This window comes from Pyrus communis, chromosome 5 (assembly GCF_041283825.1).
Source record: "Pyrus communis isolate YQ-2024b chromosome 5, ASM4128382v1, whole genome shotgun sequence".
Taxonomy (NCBI): domain Eukaryota; kingdom Viridiplantae; phylum Streptophyta; class Magnoliopsida; order Rosales; family Rosaceae; genus Pyrus; species Pyrus communis.
The window spans coordinates 10,193,607-10,219,475 of record NC_142569.1 but is presented as its reverse complement, the minus strand read 5'-3'; the positions used below and the strand labels follow the sequence as shown (position 1 = coordinate 10,219,475).

Here is a 25,869-nt window from a genome sequence, read left to right as displayed (position 1 = left end):
TTGCTCTATGTTTTCACAAATGGAGTTGTCATCGTTCCCCCCTCATCAGTTCCCCCTCCCCTTCCTCATCTCTCACTCCTCGCTTTCTTCTCTTTCTGCTCCTTCGAGATCTAATTCTCCTTGATCCAATCCAACTAGCGCCCAGTAATCCCTTCGATGAGTTCGTTCACCCACAAGGGATGCTTGGATTTCAACGTCTCGAAAATTGCCCTCTCGAAACTTCCGAACACAGATCCAGACCTCTCCAAAATCGAATTCCTCCTCCTCCTCTTCGCCAACTGCCTCCAACCGTTCAAGGTCTCCATGGACATCAAATCAACGGTGTACAACCTGAAGGTGAAATTCGAATCAGTTTGATACGTGCAAAGCTTGTGATTGATGTTTTTTGTATAAAGGGAGATGAAGAGGGTAATACAGCAACGTTTTGTAGGATAGTGACAAATTACAAAGTCTAGTTCCATGGCAAAATAAAAATATTAAGACAAAAATATTTTAGTCCAAGACCAGGCTAGGTTATCCAAGTAGTTTTCTGCTTAGTTTAAACCAATCAGGTTCAGCTTAATTTGAAATTAGTCCAATTTGAAATAATATGACTTGGTAAGGCTACGTTCCCCGAGTAATTTTCTACAGTCGAGCATGTAAGATGGACTGAAACGTAAAAAGAAAGTCTGTCTGCGCGTGAATTTGTACTGTAGTCTGCGCGGTGTGCTACGACTCCGCGGCGGGAAACTTTCAAGCTTAGGTAATGATAGTGTCAGCGGTGTCAGTCAGTGAGAGACAAATATGGGGCCCCAACACCATTCACCCCAGACTGCCATCGTTCATTTCTTCCCCACGTGCTCCTCGTGACCTCCTCGTCTTTTTCGAAAGCCCTACCACCGCTTTGCCGCCGATTCATTTACTTTTGGGTGCTTGCGAGCGCTTCGACTTTTGACTCATCAACATCACGACAACTTTTTATTGTTTTACAATTGAATTTGCTAGTAATTAAATGAGAGACGCTAAGGTCATCATTAACTGAAGTGTTCAGAAGAGTTGTTCATAACAGTCACAGGGTTAAAAATAACTCGGCCTCCAACTGAGGGCTAGATCAAAAAATTTATGGATCTTACTAGATAAAAAAGGATCAAAGAGCCAACCGACATGCCTAACCTAGCCAGCCTGGCCGACCTCACGCCAAGCCGCAATTTGAATGCAACGGAAAATGAAAAATTCTATAAGTAAAATGAAACAACATAAAAAAAAACATTTAACAACATGAAACTTAAACAATATTTTTAAAAGCATTTAACAACATAAAACTTAAACGCCTACTCCATGCTTCTTTTGGCCCAAAGATGTGCAACAAGATCTTGTTGTAGGTACTTGTTTGTGGCACATAACGTATTATCCTATATCGCCTCATGTACTCATTTAAAGAGATACTACCAGTTCTTGGATTAAAAGACAAATTAGGACCGTCATATATTTTTGCACAGACCCTTCTTGACCTATTTGGATCCTCTTGGTCGTTATCATACTCTCCATCAATATACCCATCTCACTCATCCTCCATAATCATGTTGTGTAATATGATGCAAGACATCATGATGAAGTTTAAATTTTCTCAACTCCACCTTCTTGCCGGTTCCTTGTTGTAATTTTTAAATTTAAATAATAAATTATGTTTGACCCTGTGGTCCTTTGGCCCTCGGTTGAAGATGGTTTTTTGTGACAGGATTATGTTTGGCCCTATGGCTCTCGGTTGGAGATAGTAAGAAATATAGTCATGCACCGTTCATTAAAATATTGATTTATTGGAGGAACATAGGGCTAAAACGAGCCATTTTGCCCTCCTTTGGTTGGAGATGGCCTAAGGAGGCTCTTCCAAGAATTGGACTCTTTATAGACTTTTCATCAACTCATATTTAAGTATAATTTTCGTGTTAATATTATAACTTCACCTTATTAATATGGCTTTATTTGCTTCAAGGTATCAAACTTACTACAAATACAAATTTCCGTCATATATCAAGTTTGAGACCCTAACTCAAAACGACCCTTATTTCACCAAAACCTAGTTTATCAAGCAAATCGTGAAACAACAAGCAAATAAATTTTTTTTTTTTGAACAAACGATATTATTTACACTAAAAGAGTGAGAGAGTGAGTTGAGTCTACGCTACACTAACGAAAATAATGTGGTTCAAATTCGTCTTTAGCAATAATCGAACTTAAGATCTCTTATTTATAAATAAATAAGAATACCACTAAATCGTAATACTAAGTGGTAACAAGTAAAGTATTAAACAGAGAAAATAACCAACTTCAAAGATAATGCAAAACCAATCGACGTTCGTTTTAGCTGTCACATAGAAACCGACAATTATAAATGTTGGTCTGCAATCCCAAATGTAAACTGAGAAAAAGAAGTGCTTGGATTTGTGCAAAACACGTTAATTATATTTGATAATTTATACCCCCACAGTATCTCGTATTTACATGAATGCCTTCATTGCGTCAAGCCTATTTAAATTAAAGGCCAAATCGAATAAATAATCCTCGTAGTTTTAAGGTATTCGGATGATAAATTTTGTGATAAAAAAATTCGAATTTAAACCTTCGTGATAAAGTTTATTCGGATTTCTATCCCAAAACCCAACTTCCGTCCTTTTCCCAAAAGTAGATTGTATGCAATGGCTGGGATCCCAGAACCTGCATTCCCAACGCCCGTCGAAAGCTTTAAAGGTGCCTGGTTTCTTTTCTAGTCTTCTTTATGATGCTGGAGACATCTCCTTGAAACTGGAAAGCAAACAAACAAAACAATTCCCGCAATAGCTGGATTCATGCGTTCGTTACAAACAAAATTGCATGTTGCCGCATGTTGTTTCTAACAAATTGTTCTACCAAAGCAGCATTTTGATACTGATACGAAACCAAATTACCCATCAAAGAACTGCAAAAATTAGAGGTCCAGTTACAATTTCTAAAATATTTAGACAAAATTCCTACCAAACCCACATTTTCTTGGCACAATTCAAGAACATTAAAAAAACAAAAAGAAAAAAAAAATTGGGTTCAAGAACCAAATCAAACCAATCAAATCCAGAGAAAATTTGAATTGGCATAGAACAAATCATGAATTAAACGGTTTAAATTGTAAACAAAATTTGACCCAAAACACCCAATTTTGTCAAATTTCGATTTCTCGAACCAAACAATTGCAAACCCAAATCAGAGGATGCCCAAGCAATTCAATCACAACAATTGAAACAAAAAGAAGAATTGGAATTCGTAAAAGAGGAATTCAATCACTACAACAAACTACGGTAATTGACGAACCAAACGGAGAGAGAGTGAGAATCGATTTGGAGAGCGTTCCCTTCTATCTTGGGTGATCACTGTCGAATCAGAGGTCCAAAGGGGGAGAGAGAGCGCATCGGTTTGGCCAAAGAAACTTACATGCAGGCTAACGGAGGAAGAACGAAAGTTACATTTTGAACACAAATTCTAATAGATTTTAGCACAAGGGTATATATCCGAATTTTTTTACCACATAAGTTATTATCCGAATACCTTATGATCACTAGTATTATTTATCTGATTTGGCATAAATTAAATTCGTTACCTTATTCAACCCATTTACCTTCCAATTTAGTATTTTACTAATTTAAAAATATTTTCATAAAAAATAATATTTTTTAATTCAACCCCGAAGGCCAAAGCTGTCGGCGTTAACCCAGACTGTCTCCTCCCCTATAAATACCCTCCAAAACGCCAACCCTAAACTCACTCGAGTCTTCGCCCCCATTTTCTCTCTCCGCACGGTCCACCCAATGTCTACTGTAGACGCGCTCCACCTCCGCGACACCGCACTCTCCCTCGCCGTCGAACCGCCTTCGCCTCCGCCTCCGCCTCGCAAGCTTCGAGCTCAGCCCAGGCACGCTTCGCCCGGTAAAGGCGGCGGGGGAAGGGATCCGCATTTTAGAGGCGTGCGGAAGCGGCCGTGGGGACGGTTCGCCGCCGAGATTCGCGATCCGTGGAAGAAGACTCGGAAGTGGCTCGGCACCTACGACACCGCCGAGGAGGCGGCGCGTGCGTACGACGAGGCCGCGCTTAGCCTCCGCGGTTCCAAGGCGAAGACCAACTTCGGTAATCTCGCTCTTGCTCCGCCTCACTCGCTTCTCCTCGGCGGCGGCTCTGAGATGCTCTGGCCTCCACCGCTGATGTACGTTATGACTGGAGCTCCAGCGGTGGGGCCGGTTAGGTCGGAGTATACAGGGTACATGCTTGAGAATGTGGACGTGGTGGTGGGCGAGGAGGAGAAGAAGATGCGGAAGAAGAAGAAGCCGTTCTTGTTCGATCTGAATCTGCCGGCGCCGCTGTTCTGAGCGGCCGCCGATGTGGTTTAGGCTTTTCTGGTGAAAGTATTTTGGGTGACTCTCCATTTTTGCCCTTGGCGTCTACTCTTAATTTCTACATCACATGTGTACAGTTTTTGTAAAAACGGGAATAGAAAGGATAAAAATGTTGAGGGCGTGATTAAAAGTTAATTACCGACTGTTAATTCTGTTTGCCCTGAGCTTTATTGATTCGGATATTTGTGGCAACTTCTTAATCTTTTTTATTTACTTATTTTAGCATGAACTAATTATGATATTTGTACATGAAATCTCTTTCCCTTCTGTATATGCAGTTATGAACTTATGATGCATATCCTTTAACAAATCAAATTCCGTAACGGATTTGTAGCTTAGTTACTTAGATTAAGAAGATTTACTCTTTCATTCGATATTTTGTTATATTACATGTTAGATTAGTAATAATTCATCATTGATATTCACGCACGCATCAACGACGGCTTTTAACAAAATTTAGCATAGAGCACTAGAATATTTTTGTTTTGCATTTGAAAGGTAAATCATGTTGACTAGTAGGAGACGTTGGTAGAAGAGAAGGGAACAAAGAAGAAGACGCCCGCCAGTGGGGACTCGTGCTACTTTGGTTTTGTTTTGTCCCGCACGTACGTCATACATGATTAAGAGTTTTTGACAGGACGATACAACAAGGAAATATATCTTCTGCGGATCTCTTTCTCCGAAGTTCGGAGATCAAGTGATCTGAGTTTTTAAAATTTGATTAAACGATATGGGTCACCTGATTCCTTAAAAGTTATAATAATTTTATACCGTTTGTTAAATTTCAAAGATCCGAATTACTTGATTCCGGAACTTTGAAGGGAGAGATCCGAAGAGCATCTCTTTCCATACAACAACACCAAGCATCCCTCTCTTTCCTTGTTTTATTACGGTATGGGTTGTGATTATCATATTTTCATTTTCTTTATTGCACTTATTTTTTAATTAATCTTTTGACGCTTTTGATATATTTAATTTAATGGCTAAAAAAATAGTGTTATGGAAAATAAGAGTTTGAAAATCAGTGCTAACTTTGAAAATCATAAAATTACCATTGTAATCCTTTAATTAAAACTAAACATAAATAAGAAATATGAACACTAACGTAATGTTCATAACGTAATGTCACAGCTTTGAATCATGGGTCATGGGTCAACTAGTCAACCCACCATGGATATTAGGCTGGTCCATTCAACAGACTTGACAAAAAATTCTCAATCAAAACCAAATTCTGGGTTGGGCTTAAAACTAAAGCCCAAAAAAGAAGACTAAAGAGTACTGGTTGATTGATCGTCAAGACTCACGAATATTAAAATAAATTTAAATAATTATATTAATTATTGATTGCGTAATAACATAATACTCTGGTTGGTTTCGGGAGCGGTTAATCAAAGATTTGGAAAACGTTGCAGCAACCATAATCACTAATTAGACATTATTAATCTTCTTAAAAAATATTGAGTGCGATTAAGTTTTAACCTCATCCAATCTCGTTGACTTTCTTCTCATGACTGCTACAACACGCCATTGACCTTCAAGAAAACGATTTTCCAATATTCCCCTATTTGTATCTAGCAGGAAAATAAATTCAAACTTAGGAGGCGCACGCATTGCTCTGCTCAATCTATAACATATTTAGAAGAAATTAATTGTGTTAGTGTCTGACATACATCATATCAATAAAGTATCAAATCTGCAACCAATGATCCAACAAACAAAGATTTAGTGATGACAAATCTCAATGTTTTTTATATACAAACACATACTAAAAAATTTAGAAAAAATAAGATCCCCTAAATTTAATTTTCTCTGCAAACCCCAAAAGCAAAAACAGTAGAAGACAAAATGTTTGAGGTCAGCAAAAATCTTTTTTTTTTTTTTCTTTCTGTTAAACGATAGATTTTGTTAAATTAGATTTTAGATTAACCATTCATAGGGTTTGAAGCAATACTGTCATGCAAGAGCTTAACACATTTCCATCACTGTACTAAACGGCTACTTGCCGCAACAAGCATTTCATTGTGCTTAACTATAATCGTTCAAATAGGAGGGGAGGGAATGAGAGAAAAATTAGGAGGGGAAAAAAATGAATTTTCTGTTGTAACACGTCATCTTTTCATTCTCTACATCGTTTTGGTAGCGTACTGAGCCATATCACTTCCTTTATTACAAGCTCCCAAGATTCACCAACCAAATAATGAATATTTACCACTTCCAGCAACTGTCTTTTTACCTACTTCGATTCTCCATTAATTCTCCTCAATTTTTGCTAACTGAAAGGAAAGAAGTTAACTTGGGTAGAATGTACTAACCACGTCATTCGTAAAGCATTTAAAGTATGAGATTTATTTTGCATTTTTTTATCTCACTCACGCAATTATACGTTTGGTCTAGTCTCATCACATGTAAGAGTTGTCATACTTATAAAAATATTTTGATAGTGTTATTATTTTGTATGGTAACACTACCAAAGTATCTGTATCGGAAGAGTAAGGATAAATTACCTAAAACTCTATGTTTATTGTGCATGCAATTATATATTCACGTCATTTGATGAGTGATACAAAAACATGGAGACATCGACTAATGTGATGAATATTACAAGAAAACATTCTATATCCCCGACTGTATGCAAGAATCGACCCCATATCTGGGAATTGAACCCAAAAATATCATTTTGGTTTGATTGGAGTGAAGGAATAACAACAACACATCTTGGTCCCCCTCATTAGGCACACCAAACTTACTTTTCTTTTTCCCCACAACAATTGAAAGCAGGAGCAATTTGGTAAACAGGACCACCTGTGACTTGGCTTCTAATTCATCCTTCCTAAAACCATCTACCATTCACAACAAACTTTATCACCCAAACGTATAAACAATGAAGGTAGAAAATGAAAACCAAAAGTACCACATCAAAGGCATTTCATTAATTCCAAAAACCCTAAATGGTTTGAAGCCCTGATTGCTAAAAGGAACATAGAAAATAAATAAATAAAAAAACAGTTCTTATGGGACGATGACCTAATTTTACAGACTTGTTTGAGTCTCCCCCGCTGGGGATTCATGCCCGCTTGCCTAAATGCAAAAACGCTCGAAAGAGTCAACTTCCAAAAGCCGAAATAGCTGCTCCAATTTGTAGGTCATGCTTGAACCATGCAAATATATGTACAGGAGCATCCCAAGCCGCACATAGATAAGGGTTTGACAAAGTGACCGTTGGGCTTGAGCTCGGCAAGGCTCTCCACGAATGTCACGTTGTTGTGGATTGCGATGGTATCCTTGGGTGGTTATGCTCACCTTCATAGGTAACAATAAGCATCGAGGGTTCTTCCAAGCACCTCTCGACATGCTTCCTTGCTGGACAACCTCTCATGCTACTGCATTTATAGTATCCCCTGCACAAGTTAAAGGAGCTTCAATAGTTAATTGAGTTCTCGAGAAGTTTTAACATAAAAGTCTCTGATCTTCGACAACCATAGTAGTATCGAATAAACTCAAGAGTGAATATCAACAAGCATTATCAAATATCAATTACAAGTCATATTCAATTTGGATTCTTTCTCACATTTGATTTCCAAGCATATGGATAAACACGAAATTGCATAGAAGTGTTGAAAAAACTTGAAAGTTCATTTAACAAGCCTCATCAAATATCAATCACATGTCATATTCAAACGTGAATTCTTTGAACAAATCTTGACCCTAAATTCGATTGTAAAAAAACTATGGATAAAAATTTAATTAAAAGTTTAAAAAACCACCTAGGCCACAGCCCCTGCCTGCTGCCTGACTAGCGCCTTTTAGAACCTTGATCATGTATGTGAAAAATACATAGAAAAGTATTTATAAGGATCGACTTGGGATGTCCCGGTCTAGATTTATTATTGAGTAGGTTTCTTTGGGCTCTTGATTATAGACCCGTTTTTCAACCCAAAAAATAAATAAATAAATAAATAAATACACAGAAAAAGGTTAACACTAACAATCACTACATTCAATATTCAACCATGCTAATTATCAACTCTGCATATTATAGACAAAGCATTGGAAGAAGATATTGGGCATCAAATGAAATCAATTTCTCATTCGAAATGCAGAAATATGATACCTAGGGTGAGGGGAACCCTTGATTGGCTTCTGGCCATATTTCCGCCATGAATAATCATCAGGAGGGATATCTGCAAGCTTGTTACTGATAGCAGGCACCTTAATTGACCTTTTCACCCTATGCTTCCTGGCAGCAGAACATAAATAACATAAAATAGTTAAAAAGCAAGTATAACTGCTCCTCCATGACAAGACACAGAAGCATTACAAGATATTACTGAACCAAGTAGAGCATAAGGAGACAAATCCGACCTCTTCTTTGAGCAGTGACATCTACCACTGCTACCAACGCATTTAACACTCCCATCGTCTCCCCTAGCAGAACACTTCCTCTTGTGATGTGAATTCTGATCTGAAGAGATAGGAGCCCCGATCAAATGGAAGGAATTACCATCGAAGTTAGCCACACTTCCATCTATGCTCAAGGAAGAAATGAAGGATCTCGTAGATGACATTGTAGGTGTGTAGCTAGAGCTATCAAAATTCAGATTTATGCCGCTATTGCTCCTACGATACATCATTTCTGTTTGGGGCTTCATCTGCTGCTGCTGAAGTAACATCCTCTGCTGCTGATGCTGTTGCTGTTGTTGTTGACGTTGCTGCTGCTGTTGTTGCTGAAAGAAGTGATATTGCGCCGGCGGCACTTGTTGGGCCGGATGAATTGGGGTTTTCCCATTAGCACTCAATTCCAACGATGGATTCCCCAAACACAAGGAACTTTTAACATCTAAACTCAAATCTTGAGTTGGGTTTTCAGGAAATCTAGATTGAAGAAAGTGGGGAGTTTTGGATGGACGGTCCCCAATCGAGTTAGGATTATCCAAAAGGATTCTTTCAGGAAAAGGGATTTGAAGCTTCTTGAGCTTTCTAACTCTAGCATGACCTAAACCAGTATTGAGAATGGATATAACTTTCTTAAACCTAGACACTGCCTTTCCAGTTTCCACCATTAGATTCCTATACTGAACTTGATCCTGTGGCTGAGACAAGAGGCTAAGAACTCTATGGCAGCTCTCAACAGCTGCTTTGTTAGCTTCTTCAACTTCCTCCATATCTACCAAAACTACCAAAAATAATTAACCCACAATTTTAAATCCTGAAAAGGCTAAAAATTTACACAAAACACACCAAAAACTCAGCAAACCAACCTAATTTATAGAATGTTCAGCAATCCACAGCAGATAAATCAACTACCCAGATAACCAAAATCCAATTCTTTTACCCACAAGTATTCAACTTTCTAATGAAATTTCACCCAGGAGATGAAACAACCAACTGGGTTTATGAAATTTGTCAGATTAGAGGAAACCCCAGATGGAAATCAAGACATTACAGCAAAGAAATTTGGTAAAATTGTGAGTTGATTGAGGGAAGAAAACAAGAGACGCAAACGGACGGACCTTGTTGGAGTTGGTGCTTTCAAACCCTAGATTCTCAATTCATGCTTTTGAGATTGAAAGGTGTGAAGGAGAAGACTTTTGCTTTGCGCTTGATAGAAATCACACTGCCACAAGAATACAAAGCCAAAGCCACCATCTTTGTTTTATTAATATAAATTACCCTTTTTTTTTCTTGAGGGAGAAACCCAAAGATTTGAACAGAGGAGACAGAGAGGAGAGGAGATATAAATAAACAGTGAGTGCCAGAAGGGGGGAGAGAGAGAGAGAGAGAGAGAGAGAGGGCTGAGGAAATAAAATGGAGAGATGAAACTGCCGCCTATGTCACAGATATGAAGGCGGGGGGTCCCGGATTGAAGACCCTTGTCATTCTCTTTTCGGAAATGGTCTTCCTCTACTCCACACAGACGTCCACAAAATGTTAAAGTGAGCCTTTGCTTTTACGGTCTACACGAAGTTTTCTTTTTATTTTTCTCCCTTCACTTTTTCTTTGTTTTCTTTCAAGATTTGATTTTTCCTCTTTCTCTTCCCCCCAATTCAATTTTCAAGTTTTTAAATTTGGTAATTTTTTCCTCCTTCATGAGAGAGCAAGACCACTAAATCCAGCTTTACTTTTGTAACTTGCATAAAAAAAAACCTGTGTGCTCTGACCAAATTTACGGTGTAACCGATAATATATATATCTTTCTTTTTATCTCTTTGAACATGAGCGGTTACATTGTTGAATCTCTCGTGTGCTTAGTGAGCTGTCAGATAATAGTAGGGTTGTTGAAGAGCTAGATTTCGCTTGGCCTCTCTGCATGTTGTGCAGTCTTTACAAATTTGGATTGGGCGTCAGAAAATGAGGACAAAGACGGTTTTGTATAGTCCATTCATCGATTGTCTGCATGTCTTTCTTTTTTTGTGTAAAATGACACTTGTTTGAACGTAGTCACATGCATAAACGTCCGTTTGGTCAATTGTACAGGGTATCACGCTTGTTTCCTTGCGCTCAAGTTTGAATTTTCTCATAAAATTAAGCAAAGTACCGGTTAAAGTACCGTTTCGCCAAATAAGAAACAACTCAAATGCACAATGTTGTAATATATGGTAAAGTTGGGTAAGTTGTAAAGATCAAAGTTTTTTTTCTTTTCTTTGTTTAATTTTTATTCACCAACCGTCGTTGATAAGATTTGAATTTACCGTTCAACAAAACGACGTTCAAGTGCCATTATATCAAGTGATGATTGATAATCTACTATTGTTAAACAACTTGGAGGCTTGAACTTCGTCATAACAAAGATTAGATGCAACTCTCTTTCGTTGCTTAATCTTGAATTTTTTGAAAGAAAAGCAAATGGTTAAGTTGTTTTTGTCAAATTACATCAATTGCTAGAACATTTTACTTAACTAGATTTAAATAATGACTAACTATAATAAAATAGTGATTACATGTCACTACACTAAATAGTTAAGGGTGGTCATATTATATTCCGTTTATTCTTCAAAAAATGAAATCTAAACCTTAGAATATAACATGCTATGTTCACCGATTTAGATGTCACCCTTATACACAATAATTTTTTCTCGATAACCATGAAAGTGTTCAGTAACTTAACTGTTGATATTACAATTACGATATCTATAAAGAGAATATTGTTAATATGGTGGACACCTTAAATCAAGTTAGTGATTGAACAATCGATCTTATGAATAAAGAAAATTGAGAATCAGCCTTATGAAGAAAAAAAATTAAAATTGACTCACACTTTTCTTGTATTTTATTTTCATTCAAACGATATGTTTATATTAAAAATTAAATAAACAAATTGATTTCGATCTCGTTGAGTAGTAAAAAAAAAATATTAAAAAAAGAAAGAAAAATAGCACGACATTAGCGAGAGCTTTTGCTCCTTGCTTTGCTTCCAAGTCTTATTTTCCCCCTGCAGCGCGGCTTATCTCAACGTCCGTTCAAGAGTGGGGCCCAAGGCCTAGCCCAGCACTCGAGAGCATCTAATATAGCCGTTGCCAGGACGGTTAATCATTTATCAACACGTGTAAAACTAAACCCAAAAGTCTGACACATAAAACGATGTGCCGTTGTGACTGCTTGACAATTTGTATCCTTCGCCGGGGAGACACTGTTGCGTCGGTGACTGGACCCGCCATGGGGTCCCACCGGTCCTACCTCCGTTGACTTTACTCTCTCTGATTGGCGTAATCAGCTCACTTTCGATTAAAAATTAATTCACTTAATAATATGATGTAATGCCTAATTAGAGATCTTACATGATTATTATTGGAGTGCGACTCGTGCGGATAGATGGTCAACAAATCCTAACCTAATTTATACAATTCAAATTTGAGTTAGTTCGGGTCATGCAAGTTTAGTTAGATTTGGGTTTTAATTGGATTCGGGTTTATTCGGATTAAGTTTAGGTTCGTCTAACTTTATTCAATTTAATCTTATAAGTTATAACACATTAATATTCATAATTTTTAAATTTTGAATAAAAAAATTAGTTACATTTTCATTTGCACGTTATCAATCCACCAAAAAGTCAAAGCAAACAATTTGTAGACTATTAAATATTTCAACAATCCAAAATTAAAATTAAATAACAAGATGTATACAAAATTTCAATCAAAATAAATGTAAAAGCAACTACTTGAAGTATTGTCATTCCAAAACTTATATATAATTTATAAAAAATGAAGTGGAATGGGTAATACGTGCATGAGAGAATTGAGGCTCAAAATCAGGTTTGGCTTGGGTTCACATAGGCGAGAAAAACATTCACTCAACCCAACCCAACTGAAGAAATGATTGGGTTGAGGTTGGGTTTGGGCGGATTTTTCTTCCTCCAACCCGTCCAATAGGATTTGAAATCGGGCTGGACATAGACGGATCCAGGTTGACCTAACTCAAGTTCCACCTCTAATCATTATATATGCCTTGTGAAAATGTTTAACTTTTAAATAACCATTATACAATGTTCAACAACTATATTATGATTATGAAGAAAAAAACCATTATATTATGATCGTAAGACTAGGGCGATTGTCGCTTTCCTTTTCTTCAATATTGATTGTGTAAAAAAAAAAAAGGATTACATATAGAAACTGACCGATGTTAAGTGAAATGTAATTAGCAATCACGTGTTTCTTTCTTATTTTGGTGGAAACTTATAATTGTTGTAGTGGATTGGAGCAAAGCAACCTTTGCCCTTCATTTTTGAAAGAAAATTTCGAGTTCGGAATGAAACAGACGTTCGAAAAATAGAAGTTGACACAAAACTAGAAGAAAACAGTTATTCCAAACATTTTGGGACTGAAATTGGAATTAACAAATTTCGATCTGCCTCGTATGAAAACACACTTATATGCATACTACATAAGGCCGGGGCTGTTCTTGTTAATTTGGGTCCCTAGACGAGCCTTCGAAGTGGAGCTCTAGAATAGACACAGGTGTTTAGAATTTGGTGTTTGTTTTGGGGAATGTGACAAAGGCTGGGTTTAGCCGTTTAGGGTTTGGTGTCTGGCAGTCGAGGGAGTGCGACCAAAAAAGTAAACATGTTTGTTTTTGAAGTCGAAAAGAACAAGTTTGAGTAACTTGATATTTCACTTTTCACGTATAAAACATGTTTGTTGTTTTTTATTTAATAATTATATAAAACAAATAAATCTTACAAATGTTGGGCTCAACCGCTCAATCCAACTGACTATTGTGCTTAGACAAAGATTCAAAGTCTGAAAACTTCTTATTTGAACAAACACAATATTTGTAATATTAACTTAAATATATAAAAATTGAGGCCCCTCAAAGTGGGAACCCTAAGCGGCCTACCTACTCTCTGAGCCAATCATGCTCAAGGCTTATAAACATAAGTTCGGAGAATGAAGCAATTCCAACACTTTCAGTATTTCACCATGAATGAATTTAAGAGATCAAAACATTCAATAACCCAAATAACACAATTCTATATCACCCAAGGATGCAAATTACATTAGTGTGATCATAACGTTAAATTTTCAGAAGAAAAAAAAAAAAAAAAAAAAAGAGGAAAAAGAATAAAAACATAATTACGAGTAATAAAAAGTAGAGAAAGAAAAGTTGGATTAAAGCATGGTTTTTCCTAGACCTGGCAATTTCTGACACGACCCGATAACCCGACACGACACGACACGAAATTAACAGGTGTTTGGGTCGACACGATAACGAATCGGGTCTTATCGGGTAACCCGATAAGCACCTGTTAAGATAACGGGTTAGGTTGGGTATACATGTGGGTAAACACGATACACGATAAGCAGAATATTATTTTTATAATTTTATAACCCTCAAAAAATACTGTAATAATTATATACATTAATTTTACAATTTTATACCCCTAAAAATTATAATAAATATATATTAAATTAACTATAAAATTTATAATAATTATAATAATTATATATACTATAATAATTATACCCCCAAAATATTAAGTCTATCTATACTAATTATATATATATATATATATATATATATTAAATTTTATAAAAACTATAATAATTATTAATTAATAATTTAATATGCATGATCATGCATTGCATATTTGCATGATTTTGCATCCATTGAAATTTGATGCGTCAGGACTCATATGTGATTTGTTTCCATTCTCAAATTTCAATAATCAATTTCTTGCCATTGCCATTTGCCAACTTGCCGCCCTTTTTGAAAAAAAAAATGGAGGGAAAATGAAAATGTTAAGAAAAGTTGAAAATAAAACAAAAAAGTGAGGGAATTCAATTAGGGAAAGATGTTGGAGGGAAAAGTGAAAATGATAAGAAAAAGTTGAAAAGGAAACAAAAAAGAGAGGGAAAAATGAAAATTAATAGAAGTGGTGAATCTAACTATAAATAAACTCTAAGTGTTAGTCAATCTATCGTTTTACGAATTCTCCAAAACTAATTTCAACGATCCAAACCGTCAAAATTGTTTGTATATGCTTGGAGATCACATCAGCAAAAAATCACAAAAAAAAAACATTCAGAGATCAAGTAAACGGGACAAAGCTTTTCAACGGTTATAAATGAAAAATCACGATTTAAAGGTTATTTTAACTCCGATTTTGATGATTTTTTATAACTACACTCCTTGACCCTATATGAATACAATGAATGAATTCGATCTTCAATTTAAAATATTTACACAAGTGGATACCACAAAATCTTATGTTATACTTAATAAAAGTATAAATAAACTCTAAGTGTTAGTCAATCTATCGTTTTACGAATTCTCCAAAACTAATTTCAACGATCCAAACCGTCAAAATTGTTTGTATATGCTTGGAGATCACATCAGCAAAAAATCACAAAAAAAAAACATTCAAAGATCAAGTAACGGGACAAAGCTTTTCAACGGTTATAAACGAAAAATCACGATTTAACGGTTATTTTAACTCCGATTTTGATGATTTTTTATAACTACACTCCTTGACCCTATATGAATACAATGAATGAATTCGATCTTCAATTTAAAATATTTACACAAGTGGATACCACAAAATCTTATGTTATACTTAATAAAAGTATAAATAAACTCTAAGCGTTAGTCAATCTATCGTTTTACGAATTCTCCAAAACTAATTTCAACGATCCAAACCGTCAAAATTGTTTGTATATGCTTGGAGATCACATCAGCAAAAAATCACAAAAAAAAAACATTCAGAGATCAAGTAACGGGACAAAGCTTTTCAACGGTTATAAACGAAAAATCACGATTTAACGGTTATTTTAACTCCGATTTTGATGATTTTTTATAACTACACTCCTTGACCCTATATGAATACAATGAATGAATTCGATCTTCAATTTAAAATATTTACACAAGTGGATACCACAAAATCTTATGTTATACTTAATAAAAGTATAAATAAACTCTAAGTGTTAGTCAATCTTAAAAACAAAAACTCTTTATCCTTGCACATTTAATATTTGTAATAGATTAGTAGTGTATGTATTATTTTTTTTATTAGGCTTTCATTTTCGAGTGTAGATATAGTACTTGAACGAGAAATGTTTTAATGTTTTCAAGTAATATTTATGTCGCAATGTGTGGTATGTGCAAATTTTAAAAAAAATATATTTTTTTTTCTTAACGGGTCATAACGGGTCGGGTCACTTTACCCGTTGGGTAAAGTGACACGACCTGTTAAGGACCCGTTAAGATAACGGGTGTGACACGACACGACCCGTTAAGATAACAGGTGTTACACGAAAACGACACGAACACGACAGACACGACCCGTTTGCCAGGTCTAGTTTTTCCCACTCAAAGTGCACGAATTCATACTTTACGACGTTTAAGTCGGGAACAATTCAGATCTTAAAGGTCAAAAGGTTAACTTTATCCAAAATGTAGAGCCATGAAAACACCGATACCTTACTTTTTTTCCCTTCTCCTTTATCTATAGTTTTGTTTGAGAGGCGTAGAGAATTGTCCTAAATCGGAAAGTTAATGAATCTTATATAAGCTTATAAGAAGTTTAGTTACTATTCATCACCGACTTGTTTTACGGAGGAATCCCCTTCCTTCATAGTATATGAGGATATTGGTATACTGTTCACACGTGAAGTTTAAAAGTCACATATGCAGCTACATCACCCAACATGTATTGTTTACATGTGTAGTTTAACTATCACCACACATGGACGGACCAATGAGAATATGGAGAATTATTCCACTTTGAAAAGTTAAGTAACTTTGCATTATTTTCCATTTCCTTAATTATTTTTTATTTCTTTCATTAGTTAAGAAGGAACTAACGTGGACGATTGGATATGTAAACTGAAAGATCTTTGAGGAATCGCAAAAGCTTCTTTGTTCCATCTTTCTTTTCCTTCCCTTCTCTCTCACTCTTCTATATATACAAACTAATGATTTCCTTCTTGTTGCTTGATTGAAGAATCAAACCCTCCTCCAGCTCACGTTAGCGTCTGCATGAGAGTCAGGCATCTTGAAACCCTACATACACATTTTGTTTATTTATGTCTGTTGATTTTGTTCAATTCATTCGATCTAACTGTTAGAATTTGAGAAGTATGTGCGAGAGATAAACAGAAATGTGTGAATAGCACCACCCTAACTATTATTGTACAACAGTATTGAAATACAATCACATGGTATGATCGAATCAACATACTATAATTATAATATTAAGAATCAGTTAACTCGGTATACAACATGACGGTATTCCAAAAGTACAATTAAAAGAATTTGTGAACAAAATGGTCCTGGTAACGTTAATGAATCGACCTTGTCCTCCAAGACATTCTGTCCCATTGTCCATCTGGTCTGTCTGTCTCTTTAACTTTGATTGAAGAATATTTGCTTCCCAAAAACCCCGATTACACACGCTATCTTTTCTTTGGGAGCAAACATTTCACAAGCTTTTGTGGCCCATCACATGCATGGATTTGATTTTTAACAACTTTATCCTTTTTTCATGCCAAAAAATAAAGTAAACGAAAGAAAGAAAGAAAGGGAAAGGGTGCATTGTGATCCGGTCAGGCTCCGTAAAGCCTTAATTAGAGAGGGTTTTAACGAAAAATCCTTAGTACTGTTCAATTTAACAAAAAATCATATTTTTACATTAAAAAGTCAATACTGGTACTATTTATTTTACCCTTTATTTTATCTTTATCATTAAAACTCAAAATTTTCAAGCGTTATTCATTAGTTTTTTTTTTAATTAGATTGGCAAAGGGGAAATCACATTATCTTTGTCTTTGGTCTACAATCCAGAGCTCTTCCCAGTTCTCACTTTTTAGAGGGCAGCCATGAAATATTAGCATGCGTCCTCTCAAATAAAGCTTCGCCTAGCTTCATTTTTTATACAAGCGATTACCCGAAAAGAAGAATCATATTTAAGACTTTTAATGCAGATGTAAATGCTCTTAACTATTTGAGCATTTTAACGGACTAAACATGTTTTGGGGGATTTGTAAACCCTGTTGGATCTCATTTTATCCAACGGGATCGGATGCGGCCTTTTCTACCATTGTGAATAATCTAATGCAGACGTTCAAGAAGAAAATCAAAGAAAACCCAAGACAAATCTTACGGGATGAGAGTGGCTGATCGATTGGTTGCAATTCGCCAATCGACCAGCCAGTCTCATCTCAGAATCTTCATCACAGTTGAGGGCAGTTATGAACTTATAAATGGGTCGGTTATTGAACTCTTGAAACATAACTAGGAGTCATTGATACCATTGTAAGATGTTGGCCAGGACAAAACCAGTTAAAGTTGTCAACAATCCTTTTATATATAAAATGAAATCAAAAGCGAACATCGGGGAAAAGAAAGAACCGCAATCTTCTGTAACCATCTCAAAAAATTCGGTCTGAATAGTAATCCATGGTTCCCTGTAAGATCAGTCCTAAAAACAACCTAATTACGCCGACACAACTATTGTTTTCTTCCCCGTCCTTTCTTGGTTGGCTGTGCGTCCATCTGGTCTTTCCCAGTAACTTCTGATGGATCCGCTGTTCAAAAGGAGAACAACGGGAAATGTGAATTAGTTTTAGTTTGGCAGAAAGAGTACTAATAACATCAAGGTCGTACTGGAAACAAATTCGAGGAAGGGAATTCCATTGCATTTGAAACATGTTTTCGAACATCCCGAAAGCTCCTTTGTAATTAGTGAAAGGAAACTTCGGTAAAAGGTGGCTATCCCACTGTTCGTGTTCAGACACATAGCAAGCAATCTAATTGCTTACACATAAATACAACTGGACTGGGACCTACAGTTGTGCCAAAAACCTTTTCGAAAAAAATTAAGATTTAGGCTTGGATAAAGATACTACCATCTGGACCTCGGGACATCAAAGTGAAGAATATGTTGTTGAGTTTCTCCATCTTCTTAGCGTCTTGCGCCTGGTCTGTTTTGAATTTCAGACACTGCAAATGCAAAAAGATCCATCACATGAGTATATCAGGCAAGCATGTAATCGACGATGATGTAAGTGATATATGCATCCATTTTCTTGAATCTAACAATTTGAGTTTTAAAGAAAATATCCCCAGTTTCTAGCACAGCCATAAAAGACACTTCAGTTCACGTTTTCACTACAGGATATATGAAGCCTGTTCCACATATGAGGAAAGCCTAGGTGATTTTCCATATTACTGAAATGCATAAAGACAACCTTAATATGGTCAAATTTCACCCAGATTTCTGCAATTAAGACTTGTCCACCAATAAAAAGACACAAACGGTAAGACAGAAGGAAAAAAAAATATTGCCATAAGCTAAAAACTATTGCCAGTAAGGCCGCCTCAAGTTCAGTTTGGGACCAATTTGGCAAGAAAAGAGTTCCTTCAAGTATTATTTTCACATAACATTCAAAGAATTTTTCCCATGTAAAAATCGAAGTATCTCACTATGCTCAATGGTGAAAAAGAGAGCATGAAAGAACACCTTGAAATTGATTAAGTGACATCAACAGTAACAGATTGTGTAAATCTAAAAACAGAGGTGAAGGAAGCTGATCTAGGTATTTCTGCCACAAATAGGACGTAACCTAAGTTCCCAAAGAAAAAAAAAAATCCCAACACAACCGCACTAGTCTAAACCAAAAAAAAAAAAATGTATGTGAACCTAATATTTCGCAAATGAGAGAGGATCCTAGCCGGATCCTCCAATCACATCCGTTCATCGTACATCGTGTGGTCAGTTATCATCAAGTACTGTTTATATTCAATTTTAAATAAAAAAATTTACAATGATTTCTGACCTCACGATGTACGATGAACGGATATGATTGGAGAATCCCCGGGATCCTCACAAAGAGGATCCGGCGAGGATCCTCTCCCCTTGCAAATATCCATATTCTCATTAATATGTGCTCACTAATGGTAGAAAACACATAACATAATCTTGCATTTACTTTCTTCAAAAAGTACAAAACCAGCTATGAATATTATGTGTAAAGAACTTCTTTGTGGACTAAACATCTCGGTAGTTAATTGTAAGCACATATATTAAAAGAACCAAGGAAAACTCATAAGACAAAGTTCTATGCACAGACTACGGAACTCCAAAAGAATAACACCAAATTCGGAAAACTACTCGATGTTCTTAAACACAAGTATAATTGAGAAACAATGCACTATAACATGATATAAATACTTTAAAAAACCAATTTACGATTGCACATTGAGTAAATACACGGTATCGAAGGGGAAAGCTATTAGCACCTCTTTATTATCAGTAACCTTAAGAACCAATTTCCCCTCGCAATGCCGGTATTTCATCACGTATCGAGTCTGCATCAACAAACAGATCCATCACAAGCGTTACAAAAAGTTACATATCAGTCTAATAAAATCAATTCCGATCACCTAATACTCGTTTACAAAACGTAATTAAAACAGCATTAATTCGAATACGGAGAAAATGGTTTCTCGAAAAAAATTTAGTCGATAAAAATCAATTATAGCATTGAAGACTAGGGTTTTCATGCACTGAAATCAAGCAGCAATCAAGAACTATTGCTAACTTCACTCGATTTTTTAAAATTTTCTCGGAAGCCAAACAGAAAACAAGAAAAAAGAAAAAGCGTAACGTACGGATTCGGGATCGGCGCGGAAAAGCTGGACGGATCGCTCGACGAACTCGTCCCAGGAAGTTATGTAAACCATTGTTGCGTGGATCGCACTGCGACTTTCGGAGAGGGGGAGATGGGAGAATTGGGGTTTTTGTCTTTGCTTACAGGAAGGATGGGCCTTTTGGGGATTTTATGGAAGTCGATTAGGGAGGATATTTGGGCCTGCAAGATCATAGCCCATCCCGCTTTTGAGCGTTCGACTAGGGAAGCAGCCGGGTCGGGGCGGGTATGTCATCATGCGGTAAGGGAGGAAATTTGGGCCGGCAAGATCAAAATGGAAAACGAACTTTTAGTTTTCTCATATTGTATTTTTAAGGTATTGAAATTGTATCAATTTGTATATTCAGTCTGATTGATTGTATGAATAATCAACAAGAAGGCATCGACTTCCAAGAGACCTTCATTCCTGTGGTCAAACCGGATACTATTCGAACCATACTTGCCCTTGCTGTTTCCAATAATTGGTCCCTCCAACAACTCAATGTGCGTAATGCCTTCCTTAATGGGATTCTACACAAGGAAGTTTATATGAATCAATCACCTGGGTTTGTTGATTCCCAGCGTTCTAAGCGTGTTTGTCGGCTTGAGAGAGAGCAGAGAAGCAGCCTTAAGGTTTGGTATTAATCTACTAAACTCATGCATTTTCAGTTTTTGTAGTTCAATTTTTGTGGCTCGATCTGAACTGAGTTTCTTAACCCCATTTTTACCTTTTCCAAATCCCAAATTTATTTTCTTGGTCTGAACGCAATGTTAAACCCCTACTATTTTCCCAACTTTGAATTCACTTCTGATGCTGTTTTTACATTTCATAATGTGTAGGTATATTGCAGGCCAACGTATGCCTATTTCAAGGAGGGACTCATGTCACAAAAAACTACTTGCACGGTCATTTCTCGCTCTAAAAAACCCTAATTCGGCTTTTTTTCACCTCGATCTATATGGTTTTTGTCACTCATGTTGCAGCAGCCATGCCTTTCTTTGGAGACTTTATGTCAAACTGCTCCATTGGACTTTGTGTTCCTTGCATTGGCATATTTAAAAGCTAGAAGAAGGCAGACCAAAAACACCAAAATGTACCCTTCTTTGTTGCTTCTCAACTTTGCAATGGTTGCTTGGTTCTCCGTTGTGGCAGTTTTGGGCTGCACTAGTGCTGTCAAGTTTATTGTGGAAGATGTCCAGACTTACCATTTCTTTCATGATTTGTAAACAATAACATCTATAAGTGCACAAACAACTCTAAGTTTATGATACTTAGGCTTGGTTTGGTACTGAAGTAATTCTAAAAAAAGTTGGTAAACATTCAACTTCAGCTTCAGTTTTTTTTCACAGTTTTGGATGAAAAAAAGCCAAAAACAAGAAGCTGCAAAACTCAGATTTGAAAAACCGGTTTTTTTTCACATCTGTTTTACATAAAAGTTTACCAAATATTATAATACTGTTTTTTTTTTTCAAAAGCACTTTTACAAAAAAGTTTACCAAACACTCTGCTACTTTATTTTACAGTTGCTTATTCTCACAGCACATCAGAAGCAACTTTTTATCAAAATACAACAATATCAAACCAGCTCTTATACTATTCGCTCATTCTTTTTGGTCTGGTCATTAAGTTAATCCTAACTCATTATGACACAACACTTAACATACTCATTTTTAAATTACATGAATGCCATATTGACGTATAAATTAAACAATGTCATTTAAACAACAAATAATAATTTATTTTTGAACAAAATCCTTAACTATAGTCATCGTTTGACGATTTTCATGAATGGATTGAAAATAAGTCCTCTGACCCTTTTAAAAATCCTCATAATATTTTTAAATGGAAAAAATTGACACAAATGAAAAGCATTTAGCATTGGTCAAAGTAAGTGAAATTTTTAAATTCGAATATCATAGATGACAAATATAAAAATGTTTGTTAAATATTAATATAAAAGTTTTATAGACATAATGTGAAAAATATTTTTCTATTAACATTTTGTTAAAAAGATGGCTTTCAAGAATGAATGAAATCATTTCCGGATCCTTGTTGTGAGAATCCTTGAATCTTTAAATTATATTTATTTATTGTATATGCGAATATAAAATATTTTAAATATTTTTATTTAAAATTAAATATAAATAATATCTGACAAAAACTTACCCACAATATATAATAAACATACACGATTTAAACTTTTAACTCCTCACTACGATCCGGGAAATCCTGTTCCTCGAGAATATCTAATCTTTTTTTTCCTTCAAATATAACCTTCCATCAAATCACGCATCTCTTGCCGTTCCAGTATCACCTTCCCCAAAAGCACAAAATATCAGGCCACCACAACAGTCTCACACCAAGAATTACAGAGACCTACCCCTCTTTTTCTCCTGTTCTGATCACCATTTTCTCTCTCCTAGGGTTTAAATTCAGCTCTGCTTCCATCTTGAACTTCTGTAAACCTCTATTCGTCCAGCACCAATGTCTTTACATTCGCCACCCCGCTACGGCGCACTCCCATCCACCACCTCCTCCTTCACCACCGCCACGCCCGAACCATTCACGCGCGCCAGGGCCACGACCCAGTCCTTCTTCACCACGCGGCGCCCATGGCTCGAGCTCGTTCAGCCCTTCTCCAGCTTCACGCGCCCCTACACCTTCGGCGAAGCCACCGTCCGAATCAAGCGCAACCTCGGCCACTTCCGCGTGAACTACACGATGCTTGTCCTCTTCGTCCTCTTCCTCAGCCTCCTCTGGCACCCCGTCTCCCTCATCGTCTTCCTCCTCGTCTTCGTCGCCTGGTTCTTCCTCTACTTCTTCCGTGACGAACCGCTCGTAATTTTCCACCGAATCGTCGACGACCGCATCGTTTTGGGGATTCTCGCTGTCGTCACCATCGTGGCTTTGGTCTTCACGCACGTGTGGCTGAACGTGCTGGTATCGGTTCTGATTGGGCTCGCGATTGTTGCGTTGCACGCTGCGTTTAGGGGGACGGATGATTTGTATGCCGACGAGCAGGAAGCTGCCGAAGGTGGGTTGCTCTCGGTTGTGGTGGACAGTCCCAGGCGAACACGGTACACCCGCGTTTAGCTGATTGGAGAATACTGGGTGCCATTGGATCCTTGCTGGGTAGAAGAAAGTCTCTCTCTTTTCTTTGGCACTGTAAGCTCACTTTAGATCTGCTTTTAGGTAACATTTCATTCAATCTTGAGCCAAATTCTTTGCTTTTTTAGCTTTCGAATTCAGCTGCTTTTTCGATAGAGGTTTTCTTTTATACTTTACTTAAGCATGTATCAGATTGCTCTGGTTGCTGCCAATATATAGTGTTGATTTCAAGTGTGGTTGTTGAAAGAAGGGAAACATTGTCATCTTGTTGAGTTATTGGACTAAGGCCATTAATCTTATCGAGTTTGTAATCGAAGTTTGCATACAGTTTATGTGCATATGTATGTGCCAAGCAGTGTTCTTTGTGGCATATTACTTTTAGTTTTGATTTTGCAACTTTCTTGCATTTGGATGTGTTGCCGCCATTTGCATTTGAGTGTTGAAAGCTCGATATTTGCCTTCGTCAACCATCTCTTGGCGACTCGTTACATGTAAAATGCCAAATAGTGTTCCTCTGTAGCATATTACTTTTAATTTTGATTTTGTTTTCTTGAAGTTCGTTAGTCGGTGTTTCTGGTAAGTTTCTTCGATTGGGATGTGTTGTTATCGGCTTTTTCCAACCATCGATTGCTCAGTACTTTCTTTCATCACAATCTAACTCTGTACAATCTGAAGTTTTAAAAGCTAATAGATACTTAGTATGTAATTATTCTCACTCATCAGTTTAATGGTCATGTGTACCCCATATATGTCACTTCTCAATTTACCTTCTGCTAAAAGATACTTCAGACTTCTATAGGACCTGCGTCGTCGACGTTGAAGGCCGGAGAGGGAGCTAAGCATGTTCTTCTGCTATGGCCCGGCATACCATCCTTCACAACTCTGTTGATTTGTGATGATACATTAGAGATGCAATGCTTTAATTTGGGCCACGTGACGATTAAAGTTATCGAATTGGTTATTCGAAAAGGGAAGGCAAGAAGATGTGTGCAAAGTCAATGGCTTTTAACGCAATTATTTTGTGAAGATGTTTGAAGGGTAGCTGGTTTTCCATTTGGGAGAGGAGTACAGATTCAATAATGCATTAGCTTACTTTTGTTACACCTTATTCAGGAATATTTTTGTAGGGTAAGATTAAGCAACTTGGCATTCACTAATTATGTATTGGAAGCCTGTTTACAACAGTGCTAAATGCTAATGCTGTTTTATTATATGATAATGGTATTTCTGCTTAAACTTTATAGTGTATTTCGATTTTCTTTTTGTTTAATCCTTAAGATAATTGATTCTTGTACGCGTTTTACAAGAGAGATTATTGCATGTAACAGGTGACGAGTGAGATAGAGAGATGGAGATAAATCTTGATTGTGCTCAAGTTTTTCTCTTTTTAAGCTTAGCCACGGAGTTTTCCTTCTACATAATATGATTCTATGAGAAATGCTAAGAAGAATAGAAGATTCTCTTAAAAGTGGAATTCTGATGGATAGCAAACCATTTGAAACGCGATTAGTATTGTGTTTGTTTTGAGTCTCGGGGCTGAGGAGGAGCTTCAACTCAAAGAGTTGCAGCCTTTACAGCATGGGGAAGCATATAAATAGTATAAACCAGGTGCTTTGTTTTGAGTCTCGGGGCTCAGGAGGAGGCTCAACTCAAAGGCAGAAAAAGGTTGCAGCCTTTACAGCATGGGGAAGCATATAAATGGAATAGTATAAACCAGGTGCTTTTTTTTTTTTTTTTTTTTTTTTTCTTTTTCTGTCAAATGTTAAATTTGTTGGATTGAATGTTAGATCAGGGAATCAACTAGGTTCGAAATCACCCTGTAGTGTAAGGGCAACATTCCTCCCAACCATTGTCGTAAAAGGCTCATAAACCAGATGCTGGGGGAACTGTTATGTGCTGAGAGCTAATCTGTAAAGTCACGTGCGCACGTGATACTGTTTCAAGTTCCCACTTGAATCATTAGTTTACACGCCCATGCCTCCGATAAAAATCTCTTTTAAAGTTTTAATCGAAAAATCTATTCCACAATTGTTGAAAGGTGATGGAGATGGAGAAGTGGACAGCACAGTTCCAAAATCACGTAGCATCACCAATCCACATGTAAATGCTTGAGGATATAATACTAATAACTAATTCATGTATTATAACGTCAGTAGAGATACGAAAGTTATTAGTCTAATCATCAGGCGAGGTCAAGTCATTGCATTGGGAAAACGGTGATAATATTGGTCTAGTTGTACTT

General features: G+C 36.6%; 4 protein-coding genes across 8 annotated transcripts; 2 read left to right on the top strand and 2 right to left on the bottom strand.

Moving 5' to 3' along the window:
- The first annotated feature begins 3,758 nt into the window (after positions 1-3,758).
- Positions 3,759-4,589, top strand: LOC137726897 (ethylene-responsive transcription factor 8). Its single transcript, XM_068465848.2, has one exon. It carries the CDS (start codon positions 3,816-3,818, stop codon positions 4,368-4,370), a length of 555 nt encoding a protein of 184 aa, XP_068321949.2. The 5' UTR covers positions 3,759-3,815; the 3' UTR covers positions 4,371-4,589.
- A 2,716-nt stretch (positions 4,590-7,305) lies between these two features.
- Positions 7,306-10,321, bottom strand: LOC137725360 (putative WRKY transcription factor 21). 2 transcript variants are annotated; one of them, XM_068464019.2, is made up of 4 exons: positions 9,908-10,321; positions 8,760-9,561; positions 8,509-8,634; positions 7,306-7,795 (listed from the first exon to the last, which is right to left on the bottom strand). In XM_068464019.2, exons 2-4 carry the CDS (start codon positions 9,557-9,559, stop codon positions 7,651-7,653), a joined length of 1,071 nt encoding a protein of 356 aa, XP_068320120.2. In that variant the 5' UTR covers positions 9,560-9,561; positions 9,908-10,321; the 3' UTR covers positions 7,306-7,650. The 2 variants fall into 2 exon arrangements, with proteins under 2 accessions (XP_068320120.2, XP_088550360.1); XM_088694234.1 differs by having other exon boundaries at positions 8,760-9,570; positions 9,908-10,107.
- A 7,849-nt stretch (positions 10,322-18,170) lies between these two features.
- On the bottom strand, positions 18,171-20,658 carry LOC137726732 (signal recognition particle 9 kDa protein). The gene is made up of 4 exons (XM_068465688.2): positions 20,502-20,658; positions 20,130-20,198; positions 18,737-18,830; positions 18,171-18,415 (listed from the first exon to the last, which is right to left on the bottom strand). Exons 1-4 carry the CDS (start codon positions 20,571-20,573, stop codon positions 18,339-18,341), a joined length of 312 nt encoding a protein of 103 aa, XP_068321789.2. The 5' UTR covers positions 20,574-20,658; the 3' UTR covers positions 18,171-18,338.
- Positions 20,659-22,739: 2,081 nt separating this feature from the next.
- Positions 22,740-24,863, top strand: LOC137725935 (PRA1 family protein F2). Of its 4 annotated transcripts, none has more exons than XM_068464779.2 (2): positions 22,740-23,711; positions 24,417-24,863. In XM_068464779.2, exon 1 carries the CDS (start codon positions 23,004-23,006, stop codon positions 23,610-23,612), a length of 609 nt encoding a protein of 202 aa, XP_068320880.2. In that variant the 5' UTR covers positions 22,740-23,003; the 3' UTR covers positions 23,613-23,711; positions 24,417-24,863. The 4 variants fall into 4 exon arrangements, with proteins under 4 accessions (XP_068320880.2, XP_088550359.1, XP_068320882.2 ...); XM_088694233.1 differs by having other exon boundaries at positions 22,785-23,684; positions 24,427-24,863; XM_068464781.2 differs by having other exon boundaries at positions 22,785-23,684.
- The last annotated feature ends 1,006 nt before the right edge of the window (positions 24,864-25,869 follow it).